Genomic DNA, 18,323 nt, shown 5'->3' with positions numbered 1-18,323 from the left:
TTGGCACTCTGTATTTCTTTAGCTGTTGTAACTTGGACTGTAAATGCACCTCATAATTTCACTTTATAATAGTGTATTTTACTTTTTTTTATGTATATTGTATTTGTGAAATCTTGATTAAACTCATAACCATGCCATTGCATTTTTACATGTATGAGCAAACCTTGTCTCTAAAAAATTTTTAAAACATGCTTGGATATGACAAATTAGCATGCTGTAGTTTTGATATTTTCAGTTAGTGGAAGTCATCTTTTACTTGTTACTAATAATTTTGACACTTTTTCATCAGCCTCACATTCGTGTGTGGGATAGCGTCAGCCTCAATACTCTGCACGTGATTGGAATCAGCGATATTGAACGGTCTGTGGCTTGCTTAGCCTTTTCAAAAGCTGTAAGTAAATGTGAAGCTTATGTTTTCCAAAGCATTTTTTGTATAGTTATGGATTTTTATATAAATGTATAACCTTATATTTGCAGTAAAGCACATGGCATTAAATGAGACCTTTCAGAAATTAACATTTTGTTTATTGAATACTGTATTAGGTTTGCAATTCATGTTTAGAGTCGAGTGATCCATCAGTAGACTATTTGAGAAATTTATATTCATATTTTGTTTTAATATAAGTTAATCAGTTCATCAACTGAAATTTTTATTTGTACCCTAATATTACACAGTATTGTGCAAAATACAAACTAATACCTTAGGCAGTAGTTTCCCACCATATACTGTAACGTCAGTTGTGCTATAAAAAAAAAAATCCATTCTTTGAGAATTTTTAGCTGTAGGATTAGAGTTTAATTTTATTTAGAACATAATTCAAACAGAATATATATAAATGTTTTCAGGATGGTGGCAGTTTGTTAGTAGCTGTGGATGAAGCCCCTGATCACAATATGTCTGTATGGGACTGGTCCCGAGGTGAACGTGGCTATAAGCTTTTAGAGACTAAGGTTAGTACTCTTTGTTCATATTCTCTAAGAAACTGCTTCCAATTTTTTTTAGCCTAACCAGGCTACATATAATTCATGGTTTTCAAGTTACGGAGAAGAATATACTAAGAGTGAGGTATAAAGGTATGTTATTCCCATCTAAACTAAATACCTTGTACTGTACTACATACTGTACATTCAATTTCACATAGATTATTATCAGTACATACTGTACCAACATGTATGATTTACACCTTCAATTTCGCATAGATCATTATCAGTACATACCAACATGTATGATTTACATGCATTGTTTCACATAGATTATCATCAGTACATACTAACATACACTATCTTGCTTGCAGTGTTCAGCAGACCAGGTGTTGGCTGTTGATTTCTCCCCTGTTGATCGCAGCACAATCATCACCTGTGGAAAAAACCACATCTCATTTTGGAATTATGAGAGTGGGATGCTTGCTAAGCGAATGGGAATATTTGAAAACAGGGAGCGCCCAAAGTATGTGACTTCCATCTCGTTCACAGATACAGGAAATGTGATTTCTGGTGACTCAAATGGTAACCTTTTGATTTGGCAGAGAGGTAAGTAATTTTTTACACACACACACACACACAGTATATTATATTATATATATATATATATATATATATATATATATATATATATATATATATATATATATATATATATATATATATATATATATATATATATATATATATTTTTACATAGCTATTATTACCTGGCTACTTAAATATTCATAACTAATAAAATATTGAATGGTGATCACCCTATGTGTAACCTACTGCAGGAATACTGGTTCAACTGTCTCATTTTGATTTTCCAGTATTTTAGAGAATAATAAATTATATGAAAACTTTTGGTGGCCCTAAAATTCATCTAAAACTTGATTTTATAGGTGGTAACACTGTTTATAAGATGGTCCGTGGTGCTCATGAAGGACCTGTGTTCTCCATATTGGTGCAAAAGGATGGAGGAATAATCACTGGTGGAAAAGATGGTCGCATTGTTGAATGGGACAGAGATCTTGAACGCACAGGCAATGTGATCGAGGTGAGATGCTCAAGTTACTCTCAAATTTGGAAGTACTGTACTGTACAACACTGAGTGTTTGATATTTCATCTTTCAGAAATTATGACATTAAAGGAGCACATCAATATTTCAGATGCCAGAGCAGTATGGATCACCTCGTGTTGTTACATCAGGTCGAGGAAATCAGTTGGTTGTAGGTACCACTCGCAACTCTGTTTTAGGAGGCACTTTCACTTTCCCATTGAGACCAGTCATGCAGGTATGGATCCAACAAGGGAAATAGTCCTATTGAATGATTTGATGACCTGAAATTATTCTGTTTTGAACCCTATAACACATCAGTGTTCTTCATTTGCATTTTGATGCATTAGTGTTATCAGAGCATAAATTAGTGACCTCTTTTATCTTACTACAGGGACACACAGAGGAATTATGGGCACTGGCTCCACACCCTGGACATCATCAGTTTTTGACTGCTGGCTATGATCGGACGTGTTATTTGTGGGACACCATGGCTCACACAATTGTGTGGAGCAAAGACATTGGGGTGAGGAATAGAGGAGCAAAGCTCATAAAAAATAAGAAAACCAACTGTTATGATAACTTGTCACAATCTATGTATCATCTAATTTAGATACAGAATTTTTTTTCATTACGCATTTCTCTGTAGAATTCATGAATGGAACTTAACTTAAAGTTCTATAGGCCACAATTTAAAACATTTTATTATCAATCTAACATATTCATAGTACTGTATGGTATTGCTATGATTTCCAGAGTATCTGGAGATTAGAAAGGCTGATGTGTGGTGCATTTAATAATAATTTTGATTTAAACATCATTTAGTCAGTTGATTTGTTGAATTTGCTTAACTCACTGTTAACGAAATGTTTGAAGGAACACGCCCAGTCTGCTGCGTTTTCTAACAATGGCGAGATCGTGATCATTGGAACGACAAGTGGAAGGTGGTTTGTAATGGATTCAGAAACTCGTGAAATGTACTCCCAGCACCAAGATGGCAATGAACCCATTCAGGTTAGATTGTTTTTTCTTCTGAATGAATAAATTTTGGATTAATTACTACATACTTCTTTGTTTTAACTTTATTAACTTTTGTTGTATTAAAGCCTTCATTTTGTTGAAACTCAAATGTTTATTATTGTTAGTGTATTGTCGTTTACCAATAATAAATTTTCAATATTAAACTTAGCCGGTGATCATATAGCTGCAACTCTGTTGCTCGACAGAAAAACCTACGGTCAAAATACGCCAGCGATCGCTATGCAGGTGGGGGTGTACATCAACAGCGCCATCTGTCGAGCAGGTACTTAGTACTCCAAGCAAACAAAGAACCAATTTTCTCTCTGTCGGGCTACCGGCAAGACCTACTAATACGCTGTTACTAACTGGATTTGTTTTCACAACTATTTGGTGAAGTACACTATTCTAGTTTTGAGCTTTCGCTATGCAGGTGTTTTATCTCATCTCAAAACTTGAACTCGTTTTGGATAGATTTAATTATGGTGACAAAGAGAGTATGGACTCTCTTTCACTTTTAAATGGCCGACCCTTCCCTTAGACGGAAGTGTGTTTAGGTTTTTAGTAATTTTGCTTAACACGTTATAGATCTATATATTTTATATCTCTCCGCCATTATTAGGCCTCTTCGATTAACTTTCCATTTATAAACATATAAAAATAAATTTTTATGTTTTGTTTATATGCGACCTTTCCTGATAGTAGGCGGTCCTAACTTGGAACCGAAGTTAATCAACGTTGAGCCCGTTATATCGTATTTAAAGAATTTAAAATTTTTTAAATTTAATGTTTTATGAAAGAATTTCTTTGATAGTCTTCGTACTGTTTTCAAAGATGAACTAACGTTTAGTTTTTTAGACTACGCAGTTGTTGACGTTCAGGACGTTCAACATGCGCTCTATCGTTACGATAGAGAGAGAGTGTATCACGGTTTCACTTTGCAGTAAGAGTAAATCGATTCTGACGTTTTGTTCATTCTTTCTTAGCTTAAATGTTTTAAATTCTATTTCAAAGGAACTTTTTAATTGAAAAACCTTTCAGTTTTTTCCTTTAGTCAAATAACATGTTTTTTTGACGAAATATAATTGGCCTCTTCTCTTAGGTGCGAAATCAAGAGAGAAAGAGAGAGAGAGATAGAGACGGAGGGAGAGAGAGGAGAGAAAACGTTCCGTTCAAGCGGGTAACGTTGTTCTCGTGTTACTCTCCTCCCTAGTCGCTGTACGGGGAAGAAGGTAAAACGTTTCTAGGGTTTTATTCTTGTCCCCAGGCTATGTGCGGTGAGAGATTGTAAACGTAGTTTATTTGAATGAGTGTTTAGTCTTTTTCCCAGCCACTGAATTTTTTATCTTTATATATGTTTTCTGTTTTTTGCTAGTATTAATAGCTGCATTATACGACTGATTTCGCAATTACTACCTTTTAATGAAGGGTAGAATTGCGTGTTTCAGGTAGAAATCAGTAAAAGTTTCGATTTCAGTGTAATAAGTGCAAAACAGAAAAACGAAGTGATAAAGTGATATGCGCAAAGTGTTACAGTGTTGCGTCCGAGGGTTCGTCTGTTCGTGCCTGTCGTTCACCTAGTCCGGGACCTCTTGCAAGCTCCCAAGCCCAGGGGAGAAGTAATGTCGAACGACTTATGTGTTCGTCAGGCTTTGATCAACGAACAGACGTTTCCCTCCGTAGTTTCGGGCGTATCTACCCAAGATCGCCCCACCCACACAAAGACGAGAGAGCCCATTTATTTCTCGTCTGCGGAAGAGGTTTCTCGTAAGAAACCATGGACCAAGGTCTCGCAGCTTATTAAACGCAAGTCGGTCCCTTCCGCGCAAGTCCAACGGCCCAGTTGTAGCCACTGGGTCAGTTCGGACTCGCTGCAGTCTTCCGACGACTGCTCACCTCCTAAGAGAGGCAAAGCGGTACCGCATCAGGCAGTCCCACCGTCTGTTGCCGCACCTGCTCCTGTAGACCCTAAGTGGTCTGTGCTGCAGACCATGCAGTCTCAGTTAACGTCATTGATGCGGGACTTTCGTGCGGAGAAGGTTGACACTGCACCAACCTCTAGCCTACAACCAACACGGTTGTGCGTCCTGTGGACGCTGAGGCAACCTTCTGCCGCACTCCAGCTGAGAGAGTCCCGCCACCCATGCGTTCCAGTGTACCCTGCCAGCCGCATGTTGACGTTCAGTAACGCACGGAACCTTCCGTTGACGTTCGCGAGGTACAACAACAGTCTAAGTTGTTTTGTTTTGACGCGGTGCGTCAACCTCCGCATCCTAGAGTTGTTTTGACTGCTCAGTATAGACAGTCAAAGCAGTCTCGAGTGGCTACTAATGCACCAGTGCTGTATGTCCTCACGCACCTGTTGTGGTTGACAGTTCAGTTGTTGACAGTTCACAGACTGTCAAGCAGTTACATGACGTTGCCTTCTGGTCTGCTACTAATGCACCAGTGAGAGACTCACTGAGATAACCTAGCTTTTATCGGACAAGGTTCCTGTAGATGAGAAAGTGCTGTTCTCCCTCCTACTGATATTCCTTTGAGGACTCTGTCAGTTGGAGAGGAGCCTTAAGCTGCTTAGCCTCCTATGGACTTTAATTAAATCATGATGATTTTTTAAAGATCTTCGTCCGGATCTTGTAACTGCTGCTCCTCGTTCGCCTAAACGTCAGAACTTACACTAGGCCTAGCTACTTCGAAACCGTTGTTGTTAAGCTAGTGCTCTCTCGCTCTCCTAGAGAGCGTTACGTTGGCTAGGCGACTGGTTTTTGCACCAGGAGGAGTTTTAGGGATTCAGCCTTTGATTTCCCTTCTTTTAAACTGGCTTATAGAGCGAGAGTCTGATAGGACACGAGAGAAGTTCTCGGCTTGGGAGTTCATGCCTCTGCCCAGATAGACTTCTCAATTCTGGTAAACTCGCCCTGGCGCCTAGCCAGGAGACGCTCCAAGTTGTTTACAGGTCAACTTCTCAACTTTTGTCGAGCCTTTGAAGTTTTGCTGTACTATTATGTCACACATAACAAGGCTTCCAGGGATGGTAAATGGTTCCGCCTCAGTCGCTAACCCCGTCTGTTGCCACACCTGCTCCCGTAGACCCTATATGGGCTTTGCTGCAAGACATGCAGTCCAAGCTTGTGTCCTTGATAGAGGACTTAAATGCGGAGAAGAACCTTCTGGCCAACAACCTTCCAACCGGTTGGTTGTGCGCCCTGTTGACGCTGAGGTAACCTACTCGCGTCTGCCAGTTGAGGTGGTTCCTCCTTCTGGCCAACAACCTTCCAACCGGTCGGTTGTGCGCCCTGTTGACGCTGAGGTAACCTACTCGCGTCTGCCAGTTGAGGTGGTTCCTCCACCGAGGCGACCCAGTGTGGGTTGCCAGTCGCACGTTGACGTTAAGCGACGCTCGGAGGTGGTTGTTGACGTTCAGTGTGTCACTAGGAAGACGTTCAACAACCAGCAGAGGTGACTTGTTGTGACGCAGTGCGTCATCCTCAGCAACCCGGTAGGGTGTTGACTGCACACCCAGACAGTCTAGACAGTTTCGGGTTGACGCTGTACTTCCTCGCGCACCCATGGTTGTTGACAGTTCACAGACTGTGCAGCAGTGCCATGATATTGCGTCCGGCTCCGTCACGCATCCACCAGTGCGACCGGATTCAGCGAGTCAGACGTTGCCCACTCCGTTGCCGTTTCCTCATCAGTTTCGGATGAGGAACCCTCTGATGAGGACGTTGCTGAACAAGACGATCAACCCCCAGCCCTGCTATCCATCCAGAAGATGCTGAAGAAGGAACGCTGCCCAGTCAGGCTGTGGATGAGTCTGGTAGGGACACTGTCATCCGTGGATCAATTTGTGTCACTAGGAAGACTACACCTCCGTCCTCTTCTATACCATCTAGCTTTTCACTGGAAAAAGGACAAGACGCTAGAAGCGGTCTCGATCCCGGTTTCCGGAAAGATAAAGTCTTGTCTGACTTGGTGAAAGGACTATATCAACCTTAGAGAGGGTCTTCCCCTGACTGTTCAGACTCCCAACCACGTTCTCTTCTCGGACGTAGGCTGGGGTGCGACATTAGACGGTAGGGAATGCTCGGGATTATGGAACTCGAGTCAAAGGACAATGCATATCAACTGCAAGGAGCTACTGGCAGTACATCTGGCCTTGAAAAGCTTCAGGTCTCTCCTTCAAGGCAAAGTGGTGGAGGTGAACTCGGACAACACCACGGCTTTGGCGTACATCTCCAAGCAAGGAGGGACCTACTCTCTGACATTGTACGAGATCGCAAGGGACCTCCTCACCTGGTCAAAAGGTCTAGACATATCACTAGTACGAGGTTCATCCAAGGCAACTTGAATGTCATGGCAGATTGTCTCAGTCGGAAGGGACAAATAATTCCAACAGAATGGACCCTCCACAAGGATGTATGCAAGAGACTTTGGGCCACCTGGGGCCAGCCAACCATAGATCTCATCGCAACCTCGATGACCAAGAGGCTCCCAATATTTTGCTCACCAATCCCGGACCCAGCAGCAGTTCATATAGATGCCTTTCTACTAGATTGGTCACATCTAGATCTATATGCATTCCCTCCGTTCAAGATTGTCAACAAGGTACTGCAGAAGTTCGCCTCTCACGGAGGGACAAGGTTGACGCTAGTTGCTTCCCTCTGGCCCGCGAGAGAATGGCTCACCGAGGTACTTCGATGGCTAGTAGACGTTCCCAGAACACTGCCCCTAAGGGTGGACCTTCTACGTCAGCCACGCGTAAAGAAGGTACACCAAGGCCTCCACGCTCTTCGTCTGACTGCCTTCAGACTATCGAAAGACTCTTGAGAGCTAGAGGCTTTTCGAAGGAGGCAACCAGAGCGATTGCTAGAGCAAGGAGAACATCCACCCTTAGAGTCTACCAATCGAAGTGGAAAATCTTCCGAAACTGGTGCAAGTCAGTATCCGTTCCTCGACCAGTACCTCTGTAACTCAAATAGCTGACTTTCTCTTATATCTGAGGAAAGAACGATCTCTTTCAGCTCCCACTATCAAGGGTTACAGAAGCATGTTGGCATCAGTCTTCCATCACAGAGGCTTAGATCTTTCCAACAATAAAGATCTACAGGACCTCCTTAAGTCTTTTGAGACCACGAAGGAGCGTCGTTTGGTTACACCTGGTTGGAATTTAGACGTGGTACTAAGATTCCTTATGTCAGACAGGTTCGAACCGCTACAATCAGCCTCCCTGAAAGATCTCACCTTTAAGACTCTTTTCCTGATATGCTTAGCCACAGCTAAAAGAGTCAGTGAGATTCATGCCTTCAGCAAGAACATCGGATTCTCATCCGAAACGGCTACATGTTCTACAACTTGGTTTTCTAGCCAAACACGAGCTGCCTTCTCGGCCTTGACCAATATCGTTCGATATTCCAAACTTATCGTATGGTTGGAAATGAACTAGAAAGAGTCTTATGTCCTGTAAGAGCTCTTAAGTTCTATTTAAAAACCTTTACGAGGCCCGTCTGAAGCTTTATGGTATTCAGTTAAGAATCCATCTTTACCTATGTCAAAGTATGCTTTATCCTATTTTATCAGACTGTTAATACGAGAAGCTCATTCCCATCTGAATGAGGAAGACCAAGCTTTGCTGAAGGTAAGGACACACGAAGTTAGAGCTGTCGCAACTTCCGTGGCCTTTAAACAAAATAGATCTCTGCAAAGTATAATCGACGCAACCTATTGGAAAAGCAAATCAGTGTTCGCGTCTTTTTATCTTAAGAATGTCCAGTCTCTTTACGAGAACTGCTACACTCTGGGACCATTCGTAGCAACGAGTGCAGTAGTGGGTGAGGGCTCAACCACTACAATTCCCTAATTCCATAACCTTTTTAATCTTTCTCTTGAAATGTTTTATTATTGTTTTTGGGTTGTCCGGAAGGCTAAGAAGCCTTTCGCATCCTACTTGATTTGGCGGGTGGTCAAAGTCATTTCTTGAGAAGCGCCTAGATTAGAGGTTTTGATGAGGTCCTGTTGTATGGGTTGCAACCCTTGATACTTCAGATCCTAGGGGTCGCTCAGCATCCTAAGAGGATCGCGAGGCTCCGTAAGGAAGACGTACTTAAAAAGGCAGAGTAATTGTTCAAGTCGACTTCCTTACCAGGTACTTATTTATTTTATGTTTGTTATTTTGAATAACTGCTAAAATGAAATACAAAATACTTAGCTCATAATAATGTAAACATGTAATGCTGGTCTCTACCCACCCCCCTGGGTGTGAATCAGCTATATGATCACCGGCTAAGTTTAATATTGAAAAATGTTATTTTTATTAATAAAATAAATTTTTGAATATACTTACCCGGTGATCATATATTAAAGGACCCTCCCTTCCTACCCAATAGAGACCCAGTGGACTGAGGAGAAAATTGGTTCTTTGTTTGCTTGGAGTACTAAGTACCTGCTCGACAGATGGCGCTGTTGATGTACACCCCCACCTGCATAGCGATCGCTGGCGTATTTTGACCGTAGGTTTTTCTGTCGAGCAACAGAGTTGCAGCTATATGATCACCGGGTAAGTATATTCAAAAATTTATTTTATTAATAAAAATAACATTTTTCGACTTGTCAGTCTTAATTTTTTCTGTATCTAAAAAAAAAAATTAATGAGATGTTACAGGAGATTGGACTTACTTGATGTTGATGTCTGTCATTTACAGTAGTTATGTCGTACACTTTCAAGTTTTTTAGGAAATTTTTGGTATAGTTCGTTTTTCACATTTCCATAGGCTACAGTACTTAACGCATGTTAAAGTTTTGTCCATGGTTTTACCTTTCAAGGATACATTCTATGCTTTGAAGTGAATTTAGCATTGTCATAGAGATACAATATGCAGTACAGTTATGTATTGCTCATGGCAGAACAAAGAAAAATGGGAGAGAAAATTAAAAATTAGCATTAATTAGAGAGAGTAGAATCACCTGACATCAAGGCTGATTATTATATCCATAAACAGAAGTCAAATGTAAGCTGATGTCAAATTTATAATTGAATTATGTTTATTTATAGAAAGTGTAAGAAAGCAAAGCAAAAATATAAAACCTAATTATGACAGGAAAAATGATGCTAAGCAATGAGAGAGGAACATATTATATAAAACATTTATTTATAACAAATTACATAGTTTAAAGTTGAAATTGCATGTCGAAAAGTTATACGTAAACAAATAGGAATGGGTAATGTCGATATATGCTACGTTAATATAGTATAATGACCTGGATCTAGGAGAAGGGTTATTGGTTTGACTGCATCTGTAAAATTTTAAGAGGTAATTTAAAATGTTACATAGTATTATTCATTATTATTTTTATGCTACAGTATCTATAGACAATTAAGAATCTTTTCCTACACTTTGTGATCAAAATATAGTTTTCACTCATGAAGTTTGAAGTAAATTTTTTAACAGCAATTAAAAGCTTTTTATATATTTCAGGTGCTCAAGTTTTCACCAAATGGTCAATACCTTGCTGTTGGTTCCCGAGATAATAACATATACATCTACCAAGTTTCAGAAGATTGTCGTAAATACACCAGAGTTGGCAGATGTCAGGTAAGTTGAGATATTTGTATAGCGGCAGTTTCTTATTTAAGTAAAATCAATTTTCATACCTAAGGAGGAAAAATGTTAGTAGAGTACAAAATGATCGTTGAACATTACACATCATTTAGGGATTTCAAAGAGTATATAAAATATTGCTTCCAAGGGAAATTGACTAAATACTTGGCAGCCACTTAGTCAGTTCAGTTAGTGTGGTTTATTGATATTTAACTAGTAAATTAGTTCTGTACTTTAATTTAAGCTGGTAAATGTGCTAGTTATAAATTCAGTTCAATTAGATTGGTGTGGTTAATTGGTACAGTAATTTATTTAACTAGTATAGTATTACTTTAATTTAGACTACTAAATGTGCTATTTGGGAGGACGTATACAAAATAAATGCTGTAATTTGTAATTAAGTACGATATTTACAATACTGTAGTTGGTCTTGTGATTTACTTCAAGAAAAGTGATTTCATATTTTCTTCATTGTTAATCATGCATAAAATGTCATGAACTATTATAGCTATTTAATAGAAAAGTTTATATTTCAAAAGTTAAAAATCCAAAGCTAATAAAAATTAAACTTTTCACATGGAAATGAATTGTAAAATATTAATAGTAAACCCAACTGTACCATAATTAGTGCCTACATAGGGCAAGGCATTATTATTATGCTGTGTAGATAAACCAGCATGTCAACATTGTACTGTACTTTTCTTGAATGTTTTGTTAATGTAGATTTGCTAGAAAAACACTTTGTAAGTTGCCTTAAAGCTCCCGCGAAGATCAGGGTCAACAAGCATACTAGAATTCTGGAAAAATCATTTACACATTTTTTGAATGACATTTTCTGGAGGATGGGGAACGAATAAGCATGACTGATAAGAAACGAATACAAACCTTTGTCTTTTAATAGGAGAATGATTCAAGCACAGTTGGAATGCAGGAGGCAAAATTTATAATGAGGTGTCAGCAGTAGCCGGTAGTTATTTGCCAGTGGTGGGAATTCCCACCCATCTTGCCGGTACAATGAACTTTGATTCCTGCTGTTGACTATCACTAACGTGCTATCAGCTTCTCTTGGAACTTGGCTATTATTATTATTATTATCTACCCTAGTTGGAAAAGCATGATGCTATAAGCCCAAGGGGCTCCAACAAGGAAAAATAGCCCAGTGAGGAAGGGAATCAAGGAAATAAACTACAAGAGAAGTAATAATAATCAAAATAAAATATTTTAAGATATCAACAACATAAAATTAGATCTATCACAATTAAACTAAAAACTTTATAAAAAAACAAAAGGAAGAGAAACTAGATAGTAATAGCGTGCCCGAGTGTATCTTCAAGCCAGAGAAATTTAACCCAAGACAGTGGAAGACCATGGTACAGAGGTTATGGCACCACTCAAGACTAAAGAACACTAGTTTGATTTTAGAGTGCTGTTCTCCTAAAAGAGCTTCTTACCATAGCTATAGAGTCTTTTCTACCCTTACCAAGAGGAAAGTAGCCAATGAACAATTACATTGCAGTAGTTAACCCCTTGAGTGAAGAACTGTTTGGTAACCTCATTGTTGTTAGGTCTATGAGGACAGAGGAGTGTGTGAAAAGTGTCTATGCGTAGGCAAAGGCAAAGAAAAATGAGCAGTAAACAGAGATAGGGATCCAATATAGTACTGTCTGGCCAGTCAACTTACTACCTTCTAATCTAATATACCTTCTTTCACTTTTTAATTGTGTGTGTGTGTAATATGTATGCTTGTCCATACTGAAGGTGGACATGTGGCTCTGCCTTGGAGTGTTGGGAAAACGTGGCACTTTTTTGAGCGGTAGGGAAGTAGATCCTCATATCTTATACCCTTCATGCAGGGGTCATGTGTGCCACCTGGATTCCCCTTGTGAGAAGTGTAGGGAGTGGTTACCCTGCCAGTGGCGAAGTATGGCAGGAGGCGGGCGAAGAAAAAGTTTGTGTAACTCCTCTCACTCGGGCACATCCTCAAGGTTGAAGAAGCTGGCCAGACCTATTCCTTCAACCACTGCACTCTGCCCTCTGACCCTTCCTTTTAGCTCTCTTTGAAAGACAAGATGAGAAAGACTGGTAACTACCGTAATTAACTCTTGGAAAAGTTTTGAGGATGGGAGAGACTTCTCTTTCCCCTAGCAGTAGAGCTTTTCCCTCAAAAGGAGTCTAATATAGTTTCAGATCTTATTACGGTTGACAACGTGGTACTACACCGTTGGACTTCCATGGGGTTTCAAGGTACACTGCCTAGAGAGAAGGTACCCCTGGCACATAATCACTTGAAAGGGAATAATGCTTCTTTAGGACCTTACGATCCTATTGTCCTTAACAATGATCCTGAACCAAGCTGCCTGTTGATATTCTGCCTTTGAAACATACTTTCTTTATAAACCAACCCTCTGTGAGCGAATTTTCCCAAGAAAACTGTAACGGGAGGAACAAGTTCTCCTTCTCGGAAGAAACTACAAACTGTACTTCGTTCATCTACATAAAATGAATGCTCTCCCTCACACATCATAAGAGCAGTGCAGGTCCTCCCCTGCTCATGTGCGCCCTCGCGAGCAATATGTCTGCAAGCGAGCGAGGAGTTGGAATCTGATTCTTCTTTTACCTTATCTGTGCTCAGCACATGCCTGTGGTGCTCACAATAGTGCATTCTCACTCTAGCCCGCATAAGATCTTTTTGCTTTCCTAAGGATCCACACAGGCTTAGTGCACTCCTCCAAAGGCAAGAGATATTCTTGTCTCCTAAAAATGTGATTGCAATCAGCTGGGGGTTTTGCGATTCGTCTCCTGAGTGTGTGACCTTGCTTACGCTCAGGGTTTTGACAATCGCAAAGCTATTGATAGTACTGTAATAGGGACGTTCAGGTAGTGTTTGCCTTGGTGCATTATTGACATCCCCGTCCCCCTCAGCGCAGTTCAATGAAAAATCTGAATGGAAGGAAACTACTCCTGTACGAGTGATTGTTCATGCCGCTAAGTACACTCCGTCTCCAGTTAAGAGATCAGATGGGGACTTTACGGTACAGAAAAATTGAGTGGTACTGGATCCTCGTATTCAGTGCTCTCACTCTTCAAAGCATTAGGTTTGTCCAGCTTATTGCACTCATATTTGCAACAGCATAACCCTCGCAGGTTAAGTGACATATTTTTCATTAGATCCTCGTCCGTAAAAGCATTGATGATGTAGATCCCCGAGATGCATTTCATAGGTTGATAACTACAATTGAGCTTGTCTTTATTCTGTCTTTTACGATTGCCAACTCATCTTTGGAGCATTTCTCCTCCAGATGACCACATTCAGATCCGGAGTCTCCTGAAGGTGTTCGTACAGGAGTAACAAAGGGGCTCAAAGAGGAGGGACGATTAAGGATTTGTAGACAGTGCCCCAGAGATCCTCTCGAGTTCCTCTAGTTTCTCTCCTAGGAGAGATTGTGAGGATCCTCCTCTTAGTTTGCCAGCTGCTGGTAGGCGTAGGAGTCCTACATCGAAGGGCAAAGTTTCACCCATAAGATCTTTTAATTCCGCGAATAAGGGTAACTGAGGTAATTTCTAAATTTCAGATCCTCTTCGGAACTGGTTGAGTATGGTGTCCAGACAGGGTTAAGGTATGATTCCTCTTCAAAGAAGAATGGACTCTGCCGATTCTGTTGGGTGATTGCCTCGAGCAGCTGGTTTGAATTGGACTGAATCCGAGGAGGTGAAGTACAAGTCATCCTTTTTCCAGGCCTTGTCTTTGATCAAGAGGGTTAACTGTCTTGGCAAAGCTCCCAGATCTCTGATTAAAGGCAGGAAGGCTACAAAAGATAGATTGTGCTATGCTCCCCAGGGTTCAAGGTAACAATTGAAACTCCCTTGGTCCAAGCTAGTTTAGGTGGCATATGACAAGGTCGTCCTGAACGTTTCAACTCGTAAGGACTCCCTAAAGGTAGGCTGTTTCAAGTTTCTGCCTCATACTTTTTCAAGGCAGAAGTGTTATGTGATGCAAGATTCTCATCCCTGTCTTCTGCCTCTGGGGCCCAGTGGTCTCTAGCTTAGTTCTGTCTATGTCTGCTGGCCGAAAGGCTGGTAGCTCAGCACATAACTTTCACAGCCTCAGAGGCCTCAAAAATAGAGGCCAGTTACAGTAAGATATTTAGCCTCAAGTGAAAACCTCTGTTAAGAGAAGAAGAGGCAGTTCACAGACCTCACTCTTATCTTGGGGAAAATTGGTAGAGTTTTTGGTCCACTAGGCAGAAAACTAGTGGGGCAACTGGATTCTGAAGAAGGGAGTCATAATGGCCACTAAGTTTGTGAGGCAAGTGGCTCAGAGGTGCTGAACTCGAAGTCTTTTCTTAAAGGACCTTCACTGTTTATCTTGGAGAAAGTAGAGTAGAGATCCAAAAAATGGAGAAAATCTAATTAAGATTTGCTTCTCCACTGACCAGTATCTTTGTGGAGGTATCAACCTTCCTCCTTGAATAATCATTCTAGGGCATCTCCTGCTCCTAGACAAAGTTCTAGACCAGCTCCTAGGTAAGTCAAATAGGATTGACATAAAAATCTGCACCATTGACGTCTCTGAAGCCGACTGATTCTATTCAACCGTTTTGTCAACGTAGGGTTCAAAACTAGAGGGAAAGGTAGGAGAATCCCTCGTTCATGCTAGAGCTGGTGATTCCTCTACTCAGCCACCACCAGTGAGGGAATGCGGGGTAGAGAAATGGATGAGGTGGCAACTCCTGAGTAGTGGACGGTTGGCGTTCTTAGTTTCTAATACCGCCTCTTATTCACCAGCTTTCCTCCTCCTCTCGTTCCATCTCCATTTTTATCATCCAGGAATGGAAGTAGATCTTATGCCTTGTTCAGAGGTGCAGTTTATGCCGCTAAAGGTTTCTGGAAGTAGTTCATGATATATGTCGGGCTTCTTCAGCCGTTTGTTTTTGGTCCAAAAGGTGGGTTTGGAGATATGTGAAAAGGCCTCTCAGCATCAAATGAGTTCGTCCACCAGACTGTTCAGGATGGAGATGCCCAGCACGGTCAGACATGCAGTGAGGAAGAACGACTTTATGATCTCTTGATCTCGGTTATGCATAGTAATTCTAAATCCTCATAATTTGTTCAAAGTTCTTTGCTTTTTGATGTCCATTGCCCCCAAGGTATTCACTCGAGTGTTTACGTTGGGGTCAGCATGGGCTCATGCCAACAGAATTTGTCTGATCTGGTATTTAGACAACTAGGTAATACTGACAAACTCATGAGTCCCAACTTGGTCATCATCAAGGCAGACTTTTCTCGTTTTATCACAATTTGGGATTGTGTCAAGTCTTCTCCAAGTTTTCTCCCAAGCAAAGAATGATATACTTCGGTATGGACATAGATAAGGTAACAGGGAAAGTTCATCTGTTCCAAGAGAGTAACCCGATTTGGGAAGGTATCTCATCCTTTCCATCATCAGACACAGTTACCAGCACAATAATGGCAACAGCTAGTAGATCACTTGACATCATTAAAGAGACATGTTCCTCAAGGCCATCTCCATCAATGATCGTTACAATGGTGTTTAAAGAAACGCTGGTCGCAGAAATTTTAATATCGTCATCATTGTTACTGGCTAAGCAGGATACTACAAGCCCGAGGGTTCCAATTGACAAAAGGAAATAAGGAAATTAATAAACAATACGATATATGTGAGTAGAAAAAGCAAAAATACAAAATATTTTAATTAAATTAAGATCGGTAACAACGTTAAAATAGATCTGTCATATAGAGTATGAACAATAAAAAGAGAATCATTTTAACATTTTCAACATAACATTCACAAGAAGTTTGAAATTCTGAAGTTTAGAGGTTTAAAGGCCACTTATGAATGGCAGAGGCAAGGGACAGTGACATAGCCCTATCAAGCAGGACAATGCCCTAGAGACTGACTAGATCCAAGGAGGGCCAGGCAATGGCTGCCGATGACTCAGCAGATAGATCTATAGGCTCCACCAAACCCCCATCCTTAGCTCACAAGGATGGTGAGGTTACAGCAACCAAAGAAACTAACGAGTATGAGAGGGGGGAACTAAACCCAGTCTGGCAATTACCAGTCAGGGATGTTTTGACACTGGTGCAGATTCAACTGCCTGATTAGAAAGATCATTCCATAATATGGTCACAGCTGCAATAAAACTTATGGAATACAATTTAGTGTTGAGCCTTATGATGGAGAAGGCAAAACTCACACAATTAACTGCATATTAAGTCTATGTACAGGATGGTACAGTCTGGGAAGTTGTGATTGCAAAGGATGCTGAGGATTACAAAAAATTTTATGCAAAACTAACTGAATGACAGTGCCAGAGATTAATATCAAAATCAGGAATAATAAATTTAATATAAGATCTGAATTCAAAGCATGTTCAGAATTATAAAAAATCTAATGCAACATGCATAATAAACTATGTGAACGACTGTGCCAGAGATTAATACAGTATCAAAATCAGGAATAATGAATTTAATAGACTTTCCAAGTTTCTGTTCAACAAACTTCCCCAAACTCTACCTACTTTGGTGACTAGGCCAAGCAAGATGAGTCTGTTTCGGCAGTTTCCCTTAGTGTCCCCCTCAGGTTCTCCTTTTTACAGTCAAATTGAAGAAAGAGTCTGGGTTCCATCTCCTGGCATCATCCACTTAAAACACTTCCAGCCTCTTTTAGTCAGTGGTTGTCTTGTTGAATGGCATATGTCAACAAGGAAGGCAGCACATTCTCACAGCTTCTCAAGGAAGGCAGCACATTCTCACTGCTTCTCTGTCAAATAACTGTATGTGTGCATAAATGGGCAGTCCACAACGTGGTAGTCCTCTCAGCCTGGTTAATTCTTGGCAAGTGGAATTTCCTAGAAGGCAAGTTGAGAGTTGGATGGGTTAGATAGTTGGATCAGAATAGTCTTTACATTCCCAAGCAGTGACAAGACTCCTGACTTTGTTGGGTTCCCCAACAATGGACATGTTCGTGACAAGCCTCAACAGAAAACTGCCACTCTACTGTTGACCAGTGCCAGATCTGGCAATAGCACTCAAGCATCCATGGGATGAAGTCTCTCTTTTCCACCCTTTTAACTTTTTTAAAGAGTGATAAAGAAGGCGTTTTCATTGTAAAACCTAAAGTTGCCTCTAGTAGCTCTGTAATACAAGGACCTCCTGCTTCAACTAGTAAAGGTTCCTAAACAGCTTCCCCACATCACAACCTGCTCCATCAACCTCACCTGCAGAGTTTCCACAACTCTGTGGAATCCATGTTACTTACCAGGTGGAAGCCGTCTTCTGTAGTTGGCGCCATCAACACAATACTTCTCCTCTCGGAGCCTCTCTTCCACTAGCAGCACTTTCTAGCTTAGCAACAAAGGGAAAGATCCCTCTGTCCCAGTGGTAAAAGGGTATTGTTCAGCCTTGAGCAGGGTAGAGGCAGAGGAGTGGCTTTTACCTCATCATGAGAATTATCTGTACTTATCAGTAGTATTTAGCAGATCCTTCCTCTTGGGAAATTCAACCTTCAGCTTGGGATGTGACCAAGGTTTTGTGGTTTTTAAAGAGCTCTTTATAAACCGTTGAGGCAAGTCTCAGATAGGGACCTTACCCTGATAACAATTTTTGGTGGCTTTACCTTTGACTAAGTGTGTAGGCAAAATATATGGATTCTTGTATTTGT

The 18,323-nt window shown here is 40.7% G+C and overlaps 1 protein-coding gene and 1 long non-coding RNA gene across 7 annotated transcripts in view; one reads left to right on the top strand and one right to left on the bottom strand.

The window, feature by feature from the left end:
* The window catches only part of LOC137623244 (echinoderm microtubule-associated protein-like 2), a 131,856-nt gene that overhangs the window by 89,712 nt on the left and 23,821 nt on the right, over nt 1-18,323 (top strand). For all 6 annotated transcript variants that reach the window (XM_068353991.1, XM_068353992.1, XM_068353990.1 and 3 more), the window contains 8 exons: nt 290-391; nt 847-951; nt 1,296-1,530; nt 1,869-2,023; nt 2,137-2,262; nt 2,419-2,550; nt 2,901-3,038; nt 10,517-10,633. In XM_068353991.1, coding sequence (XP_068210092.1) covers nt 290-391; nt 847-951; nt 1,296-1,530; nt 1,869-2,023; nt 2,137-2,262; nt 2,419-2,550; nt 2,901-3,038; nt 10,517-10,633 — 1,110 coding nt within the window. The remainder of the gene's footprint in view (nt 1-289; nt 392-846; nt 952-1,295; nt 1,531-1,868; nt 2,024-2,136; nt 2,263-2,418; nt 2,551-2,900; nt 3,039-10,516; nt 10,634-18,323) is intronic.
* LOC137623247 (uncharacterized) overlaps nt 10,557-18,323 on the bottom strand; it is a 234,255-nt gene continuing 226,488 nt past the window's right edge. The window contains exon 4 of the long non-coding RNA XR_011040575.1: nt 10,557-10,692. This is a non-coding gene — a long non-coding RNA (uncharacterized lncRNA). The remainder of the gene's footprint in view (nt 10,693-18,323) is intronic.

This window comes from Palaemon carinicauda, chromosome 30, assembly GCF_036898095.1.
Source record: "Palaemon carinicauda isolate YSFRI2023 chromosome 30, ASM3689809v2, whole genome shotgun sequence".
Classification (NCBI taxonomy): Eukaryota; Metazoa; Arthropoda; class Malacostraca; order Decapoda; family Palaemonidae; genus Palaemon; species Palaemon carinicauda.
The sequence above is the reverse complement of the archived record's forward strand: the minus strand, read 5'-3'. Positions and strand labels throughout refer to the sequence as shown.